We start from the raw sequence: 19,201 nt of genomic DNA, 5'->3' as shown, positions 1-19,201 counted from the left end.
CGTATATTCCTGCTAGTGGCAGAGGTGCCTCCACTTGTGACCAATGGTCATCCAATGGGGAACTAGACTGCGAGGCTGAGGCAAGGCTGTTTGTGCCTGTGTCTCTGGTTTTACCGTCCCTGGGGAAAACCTTCCCTGGCCGGGAAGACTCACTCGGTGGGGACGTCTCGCTGGCAGTTGCCCTCCTAGAGGTTCCCTCAATCTACAAACTACCACTGGGCTGGGCTGTCTTCCTCTGCAACGATCCCAGGGCCCGGACCTACGTCCTGGGCCTGGGAGCCTCACCCTCGCAGGCGAGTCTCCTTAGGCTGCCTCTCCCAGAGAATCTGCCCGCCAGCCCTGGAAACTTCGCTCCGCCCCTAGGCGTGTCTCTGTGCGGCCTCTTCCAGCAAGAAGCCACCTATCTCCTGGGACCTGCTCTGCACCAATCGCCGGGGGCTATGCAGCCCCTCCTCTGAGCCACCACCTGGAGCCCCGTACAATAGCTCCGAGACCCAGAGACCGCCACACCACCTCCTCCTCCGGACAGCCGACCCTGGTTTCCGACGCAGTCACTAGGAGTCCAAACAACTCACTTCGGGTCTCCTCCTCCGCCAACCACCCGTAGCCCTAGGCAGTCACTCCAAGTCCAAGTGACCCGCCCTGTTCCTCCTCCTCCTCCTTGGGGTAGCCCCCGGGTGTTCAGGAGCGGTGGCTCCGAGACAAGTGACTCACACACTCCTCCTCCAGGCAGGCAATGGTGTTCAGGAGCGGTCGCTTTTAGTCCAATAACTCACCACTCGCCTCCTACCTCTGGCAACCACCTGTGGCTCTGATGCATTCACTCCTAGACCAAGCGTCCATCGCCCTCTCTCCTCCAGGCAGGCCACCAGTGTTCTGGAGCAGTGTTCTGAGATCAAACAGCTCGCCACGCAAGCTCCACCTCTGGCAACTGCCTGTGGCTCTGATGCAGTCATCCTAGGCAAGCAACCCGCCGCACTCCTCCTCTTCCTCTGGGCAACCTCCCTGTGTTCAGGAGCGCTGGCTCTGAGTTCAAATAGTTCACCACGCAGCTCCTCTGGCAACTGCCTGTGGCTCTGATGCAGTCACTCCTAGACCAAGTGACCCACCGAGCTTCTCCTCTTCCTCCGGGCAAACCCCCGTGTTCAGAAGCGGTCGTTCTGGGTCTAAACAACTCGCCACGCAGCTCCTCCTCAGGCAGCTGCCAGGACCCCCAGTGGTTGCTCGAGTCCAAGCGCTGCGCTGAGCCGCCTCCTCTACAATGATCCCATTTGTCCGTGTTTACTGCTCCAGTGGGGAAGGGGCGTCTCGCCGAGCAACTCCACTTCACACAATTCCCTGGGTTCCGGGGCTACTGCCCCATCCGGGACGCCTCCCCAACGGGAGTGACTCACCCGGCGGCTTTGAGTTGGTCCCAAGTCTCTCACTATCTCCTCTTTTGAATCTTGCGTCCTTGAGCAACGTGAAATGCAGCCGCCCTCTACTCCGCCATCTTGGCCCCACCTCCAGAGTGGTTTATTGATGTGTTTCATACTATGTGCTCATTCCATGTGATCCCGAGGACCTGTGTTCATTTACCAATGCCCCCTGCAACTTATGTGGAATGCAAGATGCTGTCTAAGCCTCCCTCGTGCAAGAGATTGAGACATGAGAGGATATTGGAAAAGTGGGAACATAAGAGACAACCTAAAGGCCTGCGTTTTCCCCTTTGTATGATTTTATGCCTGCGTGCCAGTCCTTATCCTCTGAGCTACTACATGCTCAAGGTTTGGTTGTTGTTTTTCTTGGTCCCAGGAATTGAACCCAGAAGCAGTTAAGCACTGAGCAACAGGCCCACAGGATGCTGGTCCTTATTACTTCTTTACATGCATTGGGTCACTCAACTCTCACAGGGAAGATGAGCACAGGTGTGGGAAGATGGTCAACATTCAAGGAGCCAAAACCGGCAGACTTGGACATGAGCCCCTGGGGATGTGAGTTCAAAGTTTGGGAAAGCAGTACTTGAGAACTAACAGTCCTTAATCAATGTGATATGCAGTAGCCCTGGTTTTCCTTCTCTGTGCCACATACAAGCTTTGGATCCATGGACTTGGTACTTAATCGTCGGGTTGGTCACAGTTCCAAAGTCGATAAAGCCTGCTTTAAAATATGTGCTCTGATGCCACTGTGGTGGCACACACCTGTAATCCCAGCAGCTCTGGAGGCTGAGGCAGGAGGATCAAGAATGCAAAGCCAGCCTCAGCAACAACGAGATGCTAAGCAACACAGTGAGACAGCGAGGTGCTGTGCAACTCAGTGAGACCCTGTCTCTAAATAAAATACAAAGAGGGCTGGGGAGGTGGCTCAGAAGTTGATTGCCACTGAATTCAGTCACTGGTACCTCCCCCCAAAATAAATGTATGCTTAGATGCCAAGGGTGTTAGCTAGCAGGTGCACGGAATCCCAGCAGCTCCAGAGATTGAAAGAGGAGGTTCACACGTTCAAACTCAGCCTCAGCAAAAATGGGCTGAGGATGTGGCTTGGTGCTTGAGCACACCTGGGTTCCATTCCAGAAAAAAAAAAAGGGTGAGCTCTGAGAGGTTCGAGTGAGAATTGGAGAATTGATTAAGGGAAGAGATTTGAGGTACTTGTTAAAGTGAGAATCCTCAGACATGTTTCACCTTTTTTGTTTTCAAATGCTTCAAAACTGGGTGTAATGATCAACCTAATTTGTCTCATTTAATGAGTTTCTGCTATGACCAGTGGTATTGATTTCCATTTGGGTTCATGATATACATTTTGTTTCCCTCAAGCACACGTCAGTAGGAAAATTGTCCAGGGAAATTGAAGAAGGAAAGCTGGATTTTTCAGTCAAAGTCTCCCCATTTGCGACCGGGAAGTTTCTCAACTCAGATGGTCCCAGACACTTTCCAGAAACAAATCGCTCACTTTCTTCTGAAGCTCATTCTGTAGATGCCCTTGGTACGGGCACCAAGAGTTTGTCTCTGTGTCTCGCGTGCTGTGTGTGTTCTTCTAGTCTGCTGTGGGGGCCAGTACCGTTCCCTCTTCTGTGGCATGCCAGGAGACAGTCAAGCAAAGTTCTTGGGAAAGGACCTAGGACGTCTGTTCACATGTCTTGTCATGCACTCACCATTCACAGGTCTGATGCGGTGTGTGCTTTCTGGGGCACTCAGGCTGAGGAACTCCCATGACACCTCACGTGTGCACACCTAACTCCAAGTTGAACTTCTGTCCAAAACGTTGGCACTTCAGCATCTTTGCCTGACTGACTGCATAGCCCCGAGAACGTCTCCCATTATACTTGACCCAAGGCAAATCATCAGTGAAGTTTGTGGTATGAAAGAAGGAATGTATAGAGACTTAGAAGTGAGAGCAGAAGGGTGGTCGGTGCCACTGTGCAAAAGCACTCCAACATATGCTACTCCCAACAGGTAAAACCTCCCAGAGGGAAGAGCAATGCTTCATGGTCCTGGATGCAGCTTTTGGCATAGTGGACACTGTCTTTGGGCATCAGTAGGGGTGGCCCGAGACTGACTGGACAGCTTTTTCCTGACTGTCTTATTCTCTGTAGCAACAGTGACACATTTGGTTTGCTCTGGCTCAGAGGAGATAGGACCGTGCCTGTTTTTCCTTAGGACTTAAGTCATCCATAAATGGTGCATAAGCTATATGTGAACTCTGAAACAAAGTTAGGGGTGTAGCCCTGCAGCCACAATACAGGGAGTCAGAATGACATGCAACCAGCTACCTAGAAGCCCACAGGTGCAAGACTGTATTTTCCAAAAATATCCACAACAACTCTCATCTTGGGTTGTTATAAATAGCGCCACCTCTCCCACAGAGAAATGTAGTTCTGATTATCCCACTTGAATCTGAAAGGGCTTGTGACTCACTTCTAATCAATAGAGTATGACAGGAGTGACTCACCATGGGTTCTGAGGCTTGGTCATAGGAGCTGATGCAACGCTCACCTTGCTTATTGAAACCACCCCCCTTACTGGCTTGGGGTCTGAGTCATCAAGTAGGAGGCCTGAACCAGAGGCCTGCCATGCTCAGAAGAAAATGAATGCCACTGAGAGGTGACAATTAAGAACTCCCCTTGCCCACTCCATCCCAGTCCCTCAGTCCTCTCCACAATGCCATCAGGGCTGTCAGCGAAGGACCCTGTAGATGAATCCAGTCATAGCGGGTCAGGCTTTCTCAAAGCGGGTCACAGACATGATGTGAAAAACAGTCATTTCCACTGTGCCCTTTCTCAGTGCCTGAGTTTGAAAGTTCATGCATATAAGAAACAGTTGGTATGTTATGGACTCCCTTGGGGGTGGTTTGTTATGCAGGCCAGAGTCACAGGGTTGTGGGGGGTGGAGGGGCATAGGCCAGGCCTCTACTCCAGGCACAAAGCCATCTCTCCCTCCTGCACAGGGACAAACCCTAATCTCATCCTTCCCTGGGTTATTTCATTGACTTTCTCTATGACTTTTCCACCACCCTAGTATCATGAGGATAAACGGGAGATTTGTTTGGCCCGGGTGACTTGACAGGCATCCCCATCAGCAGAGAAGAGAAATGGGGTATTCCTGCACAAGGCAGTCAGTGCTAGGCACCAGCTTTGCCCTGAGTATGAGGATACTGGGACGTGTTCACATCACTTAGGGAAGGTGAATTTGAGGAATAGATTTTAGCCAACTGGACACGATGACCTATCCAGCAGGTGTCAGAGGCTGGATTCAAACACAGTCAGTGGTCCCCAGAGGCTAAATGTGTAAAGGCTCTGTAGATGCCCCCAACAAATGTTTCAGGGACCCTGGAGAATTGTGCCCTACTGCAAAGCAAGAGACACCACCATCCTTTGAAATTACCAGAGGCCAACTTTGTTCAACAGCCCCAGTTTCCCCATTGCCAAATCCTACTCTATGGATAGATGAACAAACACAATTTCACATTTGTAAGTATTTATTAATTTCTGAACACTTAACACATGTACAAGGTGGGTACTTGGAAAGATCCCAGGGAGTAGACATCCCTCTCAATCCTATCTCCCCATCCCCTCCCGGCAGTTAGTCACTAACAAAAACCAAGCAACACAGTAGCATCCTGGGACAACTCAGTGCCATGAGGTATGCAATATTGAATTTTAAAACATGCTATTTCGAACACACTAGGTAAGCAACGTGGCTGAAAACAACAGCTTTCCCTAAGTTGGAAATATGTCCACCTAAAGCACAAAAGCTCACGAAACCCGGGGAGAACTGTTCCCGTAACTGTTGACAAATCTGTTGGGATGTAGCCTCCCAGCACACCAAATGCACGTGTAGAACACAAGCCTGTTCACAATAGCACCGGAAACGTACGTACATAGGATTCCCACAGCGATGTGGGGACCCTTAGGGACGATGACTTGAATAAATGGAGACGCTACTGGCTGGTTGGATGTCAAGATGATCCGTGTACACAGACGAAGGCGTGTATGCTCAAGTTCTGGATCAGGAGCAAGTCCCTTGAACAGAACTGGAGGGGAAGGGGAAAGAGGGACAGGTAGCTTGCACTGACAGCACAGGTTGACCGTCCGGAAACAGACCTGGTTCACGGGAGAATGTCTATTTCCCCAAGTCCCGCACGGGCTGGCTGGAGGGCCCGCACGTTTGTCTGGGCGCGCTGGCGGCCTCAGTCACTGCTCCTCTTGGCCAGGACAGGCAGGGGCCGCCTCGCTGGGCGCGTTCTGCATGGCGTCGTTCTCCTCGGTGGCCTCCTGCGCCCAAGCGCCACCGTCGACCTCCTCGATGACCATGCTGCGCACCGTGCCCGCGTCCAGGCAGTGCGGGGCGACGCCGTACACGCGGGGATCGGACTCCGCGGCGTGGAAGCTCTGCACCCCACACCTGCTGCAGAAGCTGTGCAGCGCCGGGTGCGTGTTGGACGGGTAGGTGACCATGCTCTCGGCGCCCTGCAGCAGCGTGAAGCGCGCGGCCGGGACGAGGAAGTGGCGGTGCTGCTTCTTCTTGCACAGCCTGCAGCTGCACTCCACCACGCGCAGATCGGCGGGGGCCCAGGCCGCAAAGCGGATGGCACCGCAGTGGCAGCCCCCGGTGTGGTACACCATGCCCGGGTACTCGAAGGTGTCCAGCAGGAACTTGGCGGCACCCTCGCAGCTGAGGCCCCGCAGCTTGCGGAACGTCTCCCAGCGCTCTCGCTGCGCGCCCAGGTCCAGCTCACCCGGGGACGTGGCGGGTGCCGGTGGGGTGGGCGCGGACGCCCGCCGGTTCCGCGGCGGCGGCGGCGGGAGCAACAGATCCTTGGCGCCCGCCTCCCGGACCCGCCGCCACCAGCGCTTACGCCGCGCCTTTCCCGCCGCCGCTTGGCCGCCGCCCGTTCCCTGCCCGCCGCTTTGCTCCCGACCCCGACTTGGACAGGGTGGGCACCTCGCGCGGTTGGCGCCCATGAGGCGATGGCTGGCAGGCGGCAGGAGGATCCCCGGGCCGCTCTCGCCTCCGCCGCTGAGCGCTGGCTACTGTGCCTTGCTCTGCCCATGGCGCCTGCAGACCTTCTGAGTCGGTGCCCACCGCCCCTCATTCCCAGGCAGTCTCTGAGCAGCTCCTTGGCTGCACCTGCACGATTGGCCACTTGTTGAGTGTGATGTCAAGAGACCCTTCCCTTGACCCTATCAAAACAGTCTCCGCTCCCTTAGAAACTCAGTCAGAAGGAGGACATTCAGCAGACACGTGTCGGGTCCCCACTAGATACTGGGCACGTGGAGGTGTATTAAGCTCTCCAAACTCTCCACTCTCTTAGAGGCAGTTACACCCACGCTAATAAACAAACCTACTGCCATGTTTTCTCTCCCACAGGGACAAGACGGGCGCCCTAGGTAGCCACAGATGGGCCCAAGCACACCAGTTGGGGTGGGTGGGAAGGCCAGGTGGGGAAAGACTTTTGGTGTCTTCCTGCAGGATGGTTTTTTTCTGCCTCTACTAGGTGTCCTTGCGATGGAGCCTGTTTTCATATGACTCTACCACTGCTGCTTTTGATTGTTTTTATTTTATTTTTGTTTTTATTTATTTTCGGAGGGGGGTGTCCTGGGGATTGAACTCAGGGGCGGTGTACCACCGAGCCACATCCCCAGCCCTATTTCGCATTTTATTTAGCGACAGGGTCTCACTGAGTTGCTTAGCCCCTCCCTGTTTCTGAGGCTGGCTTTGAACTTGGCAATCCTCCTGTCTCAGCCTCCCAAGCTGCTGGGATTACAGGCATGTGCCTCCTTGCCCCAAGCATTTCTGCTTTTTAAATTCATGTTTCCAGGATGTGACTGTTTTCAATTCTCTTGCATTTCATTGACCTGTATCAGTTGGAATGCAAGTGAGCTTCATGTAATCATGACGTGAAATTAGGTCGTGTTCCACAGGCTTTGCCCACATCTGCCTTAATTTTAAGGGTGAATTTAGCTCAGTCACTGCCGGTGTGCTCCAATGCCAGTGTAAATCCCTCCGTTGTTTTCTTTGCTTTCCTCTGAATATCATCCCTCTTCGTCCCACCCCTCCTGTTTTTCTGTGGTTAACTTGAACACTTGATGGTATTGGTCTTAGTTTTTGAATCATGTTGAGTAACTGCTCAGCAGTTGCTGTGGCCTCCGGAGCATACATATGAGTCTGGCAGAGTTCTCAGGCCACAGTCAGTTGAATGGTGTAAATATCAGGTCCATTGGGGACTTCTGCCTTCCTCACTGGTGAATGAAATTGTCTCAGGCATGGGATGGGTTCATCACCTGTTTTTGAGTCATTCACAATTCACAAGGAAAGCATCACCTGAGGTGTGTCCTTTGGGGCTGCTTTTCTGCTGCTCTTTCTTCCTTTCTGATACGCTACCCTGCCTCCTTTCATGCTTTCCTTTCCATTTTCAGCTCTCCACATCAGTCCCTCTTTCTGCAGATCTCTTTGTTTTCCTCTACCTGTAAGGCTTGAAAGAGTATCTCTGGATGGGAAATTCTCCTTCAAGAGTACTGTATTCCAACAGGTGAAAACAGTGTTGTCACTATCTAATAGACACCAGGGATCCATGAGAAGTTTGCAGTCCTTCAGTGCAGTGTGCCCCTCCCTATTCATGCATCATTTTCTTCTTGTCCCTTTCAATGTTTGTAGGAGTCTCAAAAGATCAAGTTTGATGTATCCCAGCATGGATTCGTCTACACTTGTCCCATTTGTAGATCGTTTTGTGCGATGTGTACACACACGTATGTTCTTCATGAAATTTTGGATATTTCAGCTGATATTTCTTTGTGTCTGTCGTGTTTGAAATCAACAGTAGAAATTTTTCTAATTGGATGTAGGCCAACGCTATCACTTTCATATGTTGCCAACATGAAATAAATGATGGGAGTAAGTCTCATATTTTGGCATGAACGCTGCCAACATCTCTCTGTGTTTTAAGTCTCAGTTCTAACCAGCTCCGTTCCAGGTACTCAGTAGCCTCCTGTGGCAAAGGGCTGCCAAATGTGAAAGCATCTCTCAGGGCTCCACTGCCCCCGACCCCAGGGAGGTCAAGACCTGAACCTCCTTTTCTGTCACAGGCCTACCAGCACCTCTACTTGGGCCCAGGAGGGGAAGGGATGACAGCAGGAGAGAAGACAGCAGGGTGGCAGCAGGAAGTGTCCTGAGCAGCCTGTGGTTCATACAATGCTCTTTCAGCTGCACCTCCTTCTCTGGGATTTAATCATGGGATGTGAGAACTCAGTTGCCATCCAATCCTCTGAGGGTCTGCTCAGTTGTTCCTTCAGTCCATATCTCTCCAGCTCAGGCAGAGGAACTGTACTGATTGGTCCGCAGGTATAGCACGTGACCTCTTTGTTCATCTCCATTCCACTGTCGTGCCCTTCCAGCAATGTTTCAAAATTCATGACCACATTTCTTCTCTTTCCACAATTTCTACTTAAAAGTAACTTCTCTTAAATGCTGAGATTCTTAGGTTCCGGCCACATCCTCAGGACCTTTTGTAATTGACTCAGGAAGTGTTTTTAGTGGGTGTTTTAACATGTTTGTCAGGTCATTGCACCTCTGATGCGGCTCTATGTTGGTAGCACCAGATCACCTTTTCTGTTTTGAATCTCCACGTCCCTTATTCTTGATGTGTTGAGTCGTTTCCTCTTCCGTTCAAGATGTATCAGCCACTGTATCAGGAGTCTTTGGATCCTCATTGGATCTCTTAATTTTGAAGCCAGACGCCTTCTTTACTATTAGCATTCCGGTACAGGTCTCCTCTTTAGGTTTAGGTTCCTTAGAAAGGTAGGGTTCTGAGATGTTGCAAAGGCATTCTCATCTGGTTGCTTTATGTGGTGGCTCTGGGGCTCCAACTCTTCCCTGCTGGTGGTTGCTGAGAGGCAGAAGAAGAACCCAAAGCACATGCATTATTCATGTTCTCTTAGCTCTTACCTATGACCCTTTTTCCTGTTCCAGGAACCCGGCCAGACCACCACAACACATTTAGTCTTCCTGTCTCTTTCGACCTACTCTTGGCTGTGACCCTTGCCCAGATGTTGCTCATTTTGCTATGCATGAGTGTATTGAGGGTGACTGCTAAGGTCCTTTGTAGCATATGCCTCCATGAGGATATTCTGAAGTTTGCTCATGAGTGGACGAACTGATGTGAGTTGTGGGAGAAACAGCACAAAAACAAAAAGCCATTGCTGTCTGATCCTACAAGGGTGCATAATAACCTCATACATTTTAAATTTTGAACTTGACTTTGATCACCGGGCTGAAGTAGAGTTTGCCAGATGTGTCCGATGTGCAACTTTTCTTTAACCTTTCCACACTGGGCTCTGGAGAGGAAGTCTTTGAGAACACACCACAGGTACCTCGTATGGACCTGGTACATGAATTCTTTGGAATTGTGCTGCATTGAAGATCTAACCCTGCTCCTCCATTCACGATTCTTATTTTATTAATTCATTCATTTATACCACAGTCACTATCCCGAGGGATATTTATTCTATCCTCTTAAGGTTACAGTCCAATCCCTGAATTTTGCTCCTTTGCTGACATTTTCCAGTCATGGCCCACAGGAGCCCTCTCAGTTGCCTCCCTGCTTGTGTGGATATGTTCCACGATTGTGGTACCATTTCAGGTCATTCCTCACTCTTTGGATTATCCTGTGCATCTCCACCTATTATACGTGTTCCGGGCTCCACTGATCACTGTGTCCCAGTTTCCTTCCTTTCTTCATTCCTTTCTTCCTTCCTTTCTTCTTTCATTCTTTTTTCTATGGTCCTTTCTTTTTTTCATTCTTCCTTTCTCTTTCTTACTTCCTTTTTTCGTTTTCTTCCATTCTTTTTCTTGTTTCTTTCTTTCTTTCTCTCTTTCTTTCTTCCTTTCTTCATTTCTTTCTTTCTCCTTCCTTCCCTCTATTCCTTCCTTCCTTCCTTCAATCCTTCCTTCCTTCCTCTACTCCTTCCCTTCCTCCCTTCTTTCCTTTTTCTTTCTCTTTCGTAGTTTTAGATGGACAGAATGCCTTTACTTTGTTTTTCTTTTCATACAGTGCTAACGATCGAACCCAGTGCCTCACACGTGCTGGACAAGCACTCAGCAACTGAGCCACAGCCCCATGCCTGTCCTACTTTCTTGACTCAGACATTCCTTCATGCGGTTCTCTTAATAGTCACAAGAAAGTGGTGTTAGAATCCCAAGAGTTGAGCATCAGCTGGGCGTGTTCTAACTTGGGTGTAGTGTTTTCTAGGTTCTCTGCTGAAAGAAGGAAATCACTGTGGGCATATTAACCCATGGGTACACATGGTTATAAATATCATATTATATGTTACCACTGGTGTCTTTAATAAGCAAAATGGAATTCCAAGCCCATCTCCCCAGTGCTACTCCATGATGACTTATGGAATTCTTGCTTCTGCCTCTTTATTATCGGTACCTCCCTCCAGCAGTGAGAACTCTGCCTCTCCCCGTCCACCGTGCATTTCCCTAGTTGTTTCATTCCCGTATACACGTGCAAGTGCATGGATTTGTTCACCCATATTCCCATGGGCAACCAGTTAGTTCACTGGAGTACAACAGCTTTATTATGATGCTTCTGATGGTGATGATGATTTGACACTGGGGATTGAATCCAGGGGCGCTTTATCACTGAGCCTCATTCCCAGCTCGTCGTCTGGACATAGGTTCTCACTCTGTGGCTTCAGACCTCCCTAAGTTGCTGAGGCTGGCCTCAAACTTGTGATGCTACTGCCACAGCCTCCTGCATCGCTGGGATTACAGGTGTGCACCCCATGCCTGGCACAACAGCTTCTTTGCCCTTAGCCTTACAAACTAATTTCATCTCTGAAGTTACTTAGATGGGCCCTGTTTCACACAACAGTTCTCTGTGAGTTCTCTCTCTCTCTCTCTCTCTCTCTCTCTCTCTCTTCATGTGCATTTGTAATTTGACTAGGTTCCTCTGGAACATGGTGCTTTCCAACCTCATCCGCCAAATCTTCTTAACGCTGTCTGAAACTTTCAGATTAAAAACGCATTTATTATGGTTTCTGTTCCTTTACATGGGTGAAAGTGAGATTTTCTGCCTGAGAATATGCTCTACCTTTGTGAGTGCTCCACGTGAGCGTGAGAGGACGTCCTTCCCACTGTTGCTGCGTGGAGTTTTCTATCCAAGGAGATCGACTCGGCTGACACTGCTGTTCAGATTTTGCGTGTCTTTTTTGGTCAGCTGCCTGCTCGATTTGCCAATTACTGATAGAGTCGTGTTGAAATCTCACAGTTCCCTGGTGGGTTTCTCCTTGGCTGTCTTTCAGATTTTGCCTCCCCTATGTTGACACTGTGTTGCCAGGGGCATACACATTTAGGATGGCTATATCCCCTTGGAGGATTGATCTCCTAAATCACTATGCAGTGCCCCTGGCCACTTCCCCTTCTCCAATGTCTGCTTTGTCTGAAGCTGACACTGTGTCTTTCTTTGGATTAGCCTTAACAGTGTAATCCTTTCTCCATCCCTTAACATCTAAGCCATCTGAATCTTTCTGTCGAATGTGACTGCCATGAGCAACAATTATAGGTGATTTTTTCCAATCCACTCTGAACATCTCTGTCGTTAATGGGACATATTAGGCCATCTCCATTTGAAATGACTGTGTCGTGCACATCCACAAGCCTGGGAACCTAATTGGAATAAGAAATGTTCCTTGTTTGTATAAATATAGCAGAAGAGATTCTACTGTCATGTGTAACTAAAAAGAACAAACACACACAAAAAAAACATTTCACAAACTCTCAAAATAAAGATAAAGTGCCTGTTGATGCAATTGGGTTCGTATCGGTCATATTTATTTGCAATTATCTTGTGTATTCCCTGCATTTCTTCTTTGCTTCTTTTTAGTCTGACCCTTCTGGTTTTAACTGAGCTTCACTTTTGGTTCCATCATCTCCCTCCCCTAGCCCACTGCTTTGACTGCTCTCAAACTTGTTTCTTACGGTATCCCACAGATTTTCCAATACACCAGTGGACCCAAGTCACCCTCCAGTAACACTCTATGGTCTGATGCACAGTGTTGCTGCTCCCAGCCCTGCATCTGCTCCTGACATTCACTTTCCATAGTCCATGCTACAACCAAATCATATTGTGTTAATAGTACACTAACAATTCTTCTTTTAGCCCTTGCTAGGTTGAGGAATATAAACTATGTCGTTGACCTCCACTTGTTCCTTTGCTGACTGTCGTCCTTCTTCCTGTAAATGCAAGTTTCTGGTTTGTTTCTTTTCCCCTGTCTTTGTATGATTCTGCCAGAGTGACATTGCTGAAGATCAGTTTGCTCAGTATTTTCTTCTCTGAGAAAGTGTTTCATTTTCTTATTCACTTTTTCAATGATAACTTTGCCAGACGTAGAATTTTAAGTAGGGGACTTTTTTTTTCCCTGAATGAACACTAGATATTTCAGCCTACTCTGTTTCTTTACATGGATCCTTATGAGAAATCTTCTGCAATTCTGTTCCATGTTCCTGTGTAAGTAAGGCGATTTTAAGCCCTGGAATGTTCTTTCAAGATTTTCCTTCTGTCTGTAGTTTTCTGCAGCCTGAATATCATGTGCCTAGATGGGGTTTTGTGAGGTTGCATGTGTGCCTGCACATACACCTCCGTGAGTATTTCCTATGTCTGCTGCTTGATCTTTGCCGACATTTCTGAGTCTACAGTTTGGAGTCCCTTGTAAATTTTGACAGTTCCAAGCCCTTTGCTTCTAATGTTTCTTCTTCTCTATTGTCTGCCTTCTTTCTCTTCCTGCTCTTCAGACGAATATGTCAAAACTTTTGTAGGATTTGTTTCATTTTCTGTGCTGGGGACAGAACCAGGGCCTCAAAGCGTGTTAGGTAAATGCTCTCCACTAAACCACACCTGCAGGTCCAGGATGTGCAGGTTTCACGTGGTGGGATGCACGGCTACATTTCCCCCATCTTTTTCTCTTCCAGCTACAGCTTTGGTAGTTTCTGTGGGTCTGTGAACTACCCTTAAGCTCCCTGATCTTTTCCTTGGTTGGGCTGTGTCTCCTGGAGAGCCCCTGTCAGACATCATTCACGAGCTTTACACCAGGTTCGAGTTCTACTATTTCCTATTACGTCTTTCTCGGAATTTCCGTTTCTCTCCTTATATCACCCACCTGCTCTGGCATGTTGACTGTTTTTCCATTAGGGCCCTTAGCATGATAGCCATCGTTATTTCAGTCTCCCTCTTTGACCATTTTGGTGCCTGTGTGCCTGGTTAGATGGGTTCCAGCGCTTCTTTTGTCTCCTCATTCTCTATATTTACTTGATTTTGACAGGCCTCCTTTGTTTTCCATCTTGTTTGTGGTTGTTGTTTTGTTTTCTTCTGTTTGTGTGGGGACAGAAGGTGACCCATTCTACTGGGTAATAGGACCTGAATGAAACGGTGAATTGCTGGGAATGGATACGTTTCTCTTGCAGGGAGATGGGCCACCTTTGATGGTTGCTAAAGCTATAAGTACCAGAGGCTCCCAACTTCCTCCCTTTTATTCTGCCCCTCTTGAGTGTGGTCTGCCCAAAGTACTGCTGCTCAGAATCTTTGTTTTGCAGCTCTTCAGGCAACAATTCACTGGAACAATTCACTGCAATTTCCTGGTCACCATGATGGTGTGGAGGTAGGGTGTGGGGAGGGAGGGAGCATTACAACTGTGTGACTGAATGTCTGGCATTTGGTGGGACTGTGGCTCTGGGCTGTGTCCTTCAAGGTTGTTTCTCTGGTGGCATTTCCTTCACCTCTTGTCCTCTGTCCCTTCCCTCCCCTGGCTGCAGTGTTCCCAATCATTTCAGATGGCTTGGCTACTTTTCCCTTAGTTGGACCACAAGTCCGCAAGTGACTGAGGTGGGCAGAGTACCTAGGCGAAGGCTCTGGCAAAGTTATTTCCCCCTGGAGAGTTAACCAGTGTGTTGAAGATGAAGCTCCAGGAGTATTTGGCAGTGATGACTATGCCTGTCTCCTTGGGTGGGTGGCAGGTGGTGTGGGGACTAGAACATGTTTGCCAGGTCTTCCGCATGGAAACCCAGCTCTTCAGCTAACACCCCTGAACGTGTGTATGTTGAGCCTAAAGCAATTCTTTCCTGTTTACCATTTAAGTGTCCCTGTCAATTTCTGAGAGCACAGGTCTGTGATCTGATCCAAGTGTGCAGCTCTCGACTCTGACACTCTGGCCATGAAAACATCTCAGGATCCAGGAGTGGTCTGGCCTGTCACCTCAGTTCCCTGATGAGTCCAAACATGGCATAGACCCAGTTTCTCCTGGTAAGGACAGGATTGCTGTTTTCTTGCCTCTCTGAATGTTGGAGGTGAACTAGACTTCTCATCTGTGCTCATTCTGCAGCATACCTAAATCAGCCCACGACTCACAAAGGTCATGGTCAGTACCGAAAAAGATTAAGCTTCTAAGAGCTGAAACTCACTGTCTTGGGGATCCTGGACATGGGAGTTTGGAAGGGGGGATTGAGATCAAGTGCCGTTTTTACTGAATTCTAGTATTGATCTTGAAAATTACAAATTATGTATTTATGCTTTTAGAAATTTAAATAATAAGTGATGCATTCTATGCAGTAACCATCTAGGAATTTTATGTAGTCAAAATCACCAAGGTGCTGAGCACAATTTGTAGATGAAATAATGTTCTAAAATACATAATTGCTGAAAAGTTATTACCTATTGTGTGTGGCTATCAGTTGTCACAGTGAGTTCATCGGTATGCATGTGTGGCCCGTGATCAAAGCAGGTTTGCACACTGATTGGCTGGGGTGCTAATGTGAGCATTGCCCGCTGCTAAATCATGGGCAATAAAAGAAAGAGGGGCACCGCATTTCCATTTCACAGACGAAGAAACTAAAGCTTAAAGAAATGGAGGGAGTTGCTGAAAATCATACAGGAAGCATGGAGTTGAGCGGGGAGAGCCTCCCAAGGCTCTCTGGTATAGGCATCCATGTTCTTTCCCATACGCTTCTCTGTCTTTTCCTAGAATGCAGTTTTGAGTAGTCAGACCTTTCTCTGAAAACGGTGTTATATTTTTCTGCCAGGCTTGGGTGGTGAATTCCCAGAGGAAAGAGCAAGCAGGGGTGAATGAACTCAAGCAACCCATTCTCTTCAGAAGTCACAAATTCTTGAGCCGTATTCTTTTACTGACTCAGGAGCTTGAAAGAGAATAGAAATCCCCAAATTCGTGTGGTGAAGGCTTTCTGAACTTGACATTAACACCTGGGAAAGAGAGTACACACACAAAAGCCCAGAAACACACACACGTTCATGCAGGTGTGAACATGTTCACGTGCATTCACACGTGTATACGCACATGGATATCAGAATCTATCTCACACAGGTACATAGATTAATTTCTTATCCAAAAGGTTTGAGTGCATAAATAACCAAATACAGAAAGTCTCAGCATCAGGGTAATGTTATTTTTTGTTCCTGTGTTTTTTTTTTTTTTTTAGTTAGGAGCACATGGTGTCACATTGTGGAATATCTTAATATTTCAATAATCTATCACATCCGTAGGTCAAAGGTGACAAGCCATCTCATCTGAAGTGGTAGGGGGGAATTCAATCCATCCTCGATAGATTGTCTTCATTCCTTGTTCTTTTCAACTTAATTCGTCGTTGGCTGGTAGAATGGTGTTAAAAATCCTTGAGTTCCAGCTACCCACAACCCCTTATCTGAAACTCCTGTCATCACATGTTTTGGGATTTATCTAGCACACTTTACAGGAGAAACAGCAGCAGGGTATGGAGTAGAATTGCTAAATCTAATAAAGCAGTGTTTCTGCAGCAAAATGTAACTATCTATGCCAGAAAGATAAGTACGCGCTACAAACAGAATCATGGCAGTTCAGGTCAGGTGTTACAGAAAAATGACTCCAGAGAAATAATTGCTGTTCACAGCATACATGATTTTGAGTGTGAGGAGTATTTCTGTCCACCGTTTTTGAGTTTCATACCATTTTTCTGTTTTCATTAAAATGTATTTCACTGACGTATAACCACACACAAAGAGAGGAGTGCGCAAATACAAAGGGACAATAAATTGATGGCGTTTCACTAAGCAGACACATGCCCGCAGGCTTGCAAAGCAAACACACACATGCAGTCACCACCATGACCAAGATATAGAAAAGTCCTGGCACACCACTCACCTATGATAGCCCTTAACTGGTCATTATCCCTGAAACTGAGCTGCTTTGCTGACCTGGGTCACTGTAGATATTTTGCCATTTTTTAAGCTTCACAGAAACAGAATTCTACACCATGGACATTTTTGCACCCGGCTTCTCCTGCTCAGTACTCTGATTTTGAGATCTACCCACGTCACTGCATGTTGGCTTGTTTCATTACTCTCTAGCATTCTGTTCCATGGATATTCCACAATGATTTCAACTGTTGGTAGACATTCACGTGATTTCCAGGTCGTGACCCTCATCACCACGATGCCATGAATGTCTGTTAATGGCTTTCAGACACGTGTTGATGCAGTTCTATTGTATGTACACCAGATTGTGTGATAGCCAGAATTCTGTGATGATCCCAAGTGACTGTGGTCTTCGTATAGTGCCCTCCCATTGAGTTGACCTTGAAGCCACACATGTGGCCAGTTATCACACCTGTGAAGACATTACTTATGGAAAACAGGATGTCGCAGGTGTAAGTAAGGTCACAGAGCAGTTGCCCTAAAGAGAGGGATATTTAATGGGTGCAGGCCAGACTAATGGGATGAGCACTTAGAAGGGCCTAGGTCCTAGCTGAGGGAGAGAGAGGGAGTGATGAGAGAGAGAGAGAGAGAGAAAGAGAGAGAGACAGAGAGAGAGACAGAGAGAGAGAGACAGAGAGAGAGAGACAGAGACAGAGACACATATTTAGATCATAAGAGGATATTAGCTGGGACCATATGGCAAGGAATTATAGGTGGCTTCCAGGAGAGGAGTGCCACCCCTTTTTACAGCCTGCTAGAGCATGGGGGCCTCGGTCCTCCAGCTGCAGCGACTTGAATTCAGCTAAAGATGTCGACGAGTCTAGTAGGGCTTCTTTCCCAGAGCCTCCAGGAAGGAACACAACCAGTCCAACACCATCCCGTACCCTGCGTCTCCAGACATGAAGCCAGGCAGGCTGCATGCTGGAGTGTGACCGACGTGACTGTGTGCTGGTGAATGAGTGGCTGATTCAGCTGCTGAGTGCTGTAGTCTATTCCACACCCAGTGGAAACCAGTGGAGATCCTGGTCCCTGGGTTGGGGTGCTGCCATGGTGGACACCTAGAAATGAGGGAGGGGAGGACTCTGAAACCAGGTATTGGGTGAAGCCTGGAAGAATTTTGAGGTGCATGATAGAGAAAGCCTGAGTTGCCTAGAGCAAGAGGGAATATTTTAGGGGCACCCCCAAACTGCCTCAGAGAAACCAAACCAACTGTTAATGGACTGTTGGTACACATCTGCACTGGGGGGCTCCTGAGGGTGGGGTGCCAGCAGAAGCTAGAAAGATGTTATTGGAATCCATAGAAGGAAGACCTTCGGTATACCCTGGCAGAACGCTTAACAGGACTGCATCCCCAGATGGGTGGACAGCTCAACCTGGACATGGTGAGCCTGGCTAAATGGCTGAGGAGACTTCCAAGCAAGGTGTTGAAGGAGTACCTGGTTTCTTCTTGTGGCGACAGAACAACGTGAGAGGGGAAAGATAAACTGTGAAACGAAAGGAACCCGGACTTGGTGGTTTGCACAATTCTCGGCCTATCTAGATGCAGGGGAACACTACAATGAAGAGTTTGCTTCTGAAAGTGTGGCACAGGGGGAAAGCAGAGGGTTTGGCTGTGCAAACTTTTGCTGAAAACTCAGAAAGACCAGACGTTCAGAGTATCCAGTCCCACAACACCTCTCTTAAGAGACTAAACGTGTGTCACACAGATGTTCTTAACTATACCGAATGCCCCTGGGAAGCTTAGAGTTGTTGTTCCTCGGCCATCTCAGCAGGACCCCAAGTTTAGAAGGGATTACCATTGACAAATTTGTGGTTGGGACTTCTGAGTAACAGACTGAATGCCAGCAAAACCCACCCAAATTCCCACAATATTCTTGAGAAACTTCAAGCAGCAGAAATGCTGCCAGGTTTGCCTTTAAGGGAAAGCCAGAGTACAACATGCGTACAAGTATTGTACCATCAATTGATCCATGAATCTAGTATAAATCATGTTTTTAATTCTTTTGTGCTCATGCATTTCCTGCTATACATATACATTCAAGCATCTAGAAACACCCATACACTCACCTTCATATACCTGCTAATATATTAGTTCATAATTTTGTTTTACAGTGGAATTACTTGCTATCTTATCTTTCCACATACATAACTATTTCCAATGTCCATCATTTACTTTTTATCACCCCCAGTCCTCTACCCCTTCTGACTTCAAGAACCCATGTTCCTTCTGTAAAGAAACTGATAACTTTTCCCTCAGGGCCCTGACCTTTGCTAATTTTCCCTTCCTGTTCCAGAGTCTTCCTTCAAATCCCCCCTCCCCACATATATTTGATTATCCCCTGCATGTTTTTTCACCCAATATATCTTCTTTGCTGCTCCTTTCCTTCAGCCACCTTGAGTTAAACTGTGAACCATTTTCTTCTTCAATTCCATATCAGCAATGTTAAATGCAAACTTTGTGGATAGAACTCCATTTCAGAGGCAA

General features: G+C 48.0%; 1 protein-coding gene across 1 annotated transcript; it reads right to left on the bottom strand.

The window, feature by feature from the left end:
* Window positions 1–5,668: 5,668 nt before the first annotated feature.
* Window positions 5,669–17,636, bottom strand: LOC124971454 (centromere protein V-like protein 3). The gene is given in 4 exon segments (XM_047535222.1): window positions 5,669–6,452; window positions 6,454–6,541; window positions 17,129–17,194; window positions 17,465–17,636. Coding segments are annotated over 4 exon segments (1,110 nt in total).
* Between the last annotated feature and the right edge of the window lie 1,565 nt (window positions 17,637–19,201).

This window comes from Sciurus carolinensis, chromosome X (assembly GCF_902686445.1).
Source record: "Sciurus carolinensis chromosome X, mSciCar1.2, whole genome shotgun sequence".
NCBI lineage: Eukaryota > Metazoa > Chordata > Mammalia > Rodentia > Sciuridae > Sciurus > Sciurus carolinensis.
The sequence above is the reverse complement of the archived record's forward strand: the minus strand, read 5'-3'. Positions and strand labels throughout refer to the sequence as shown.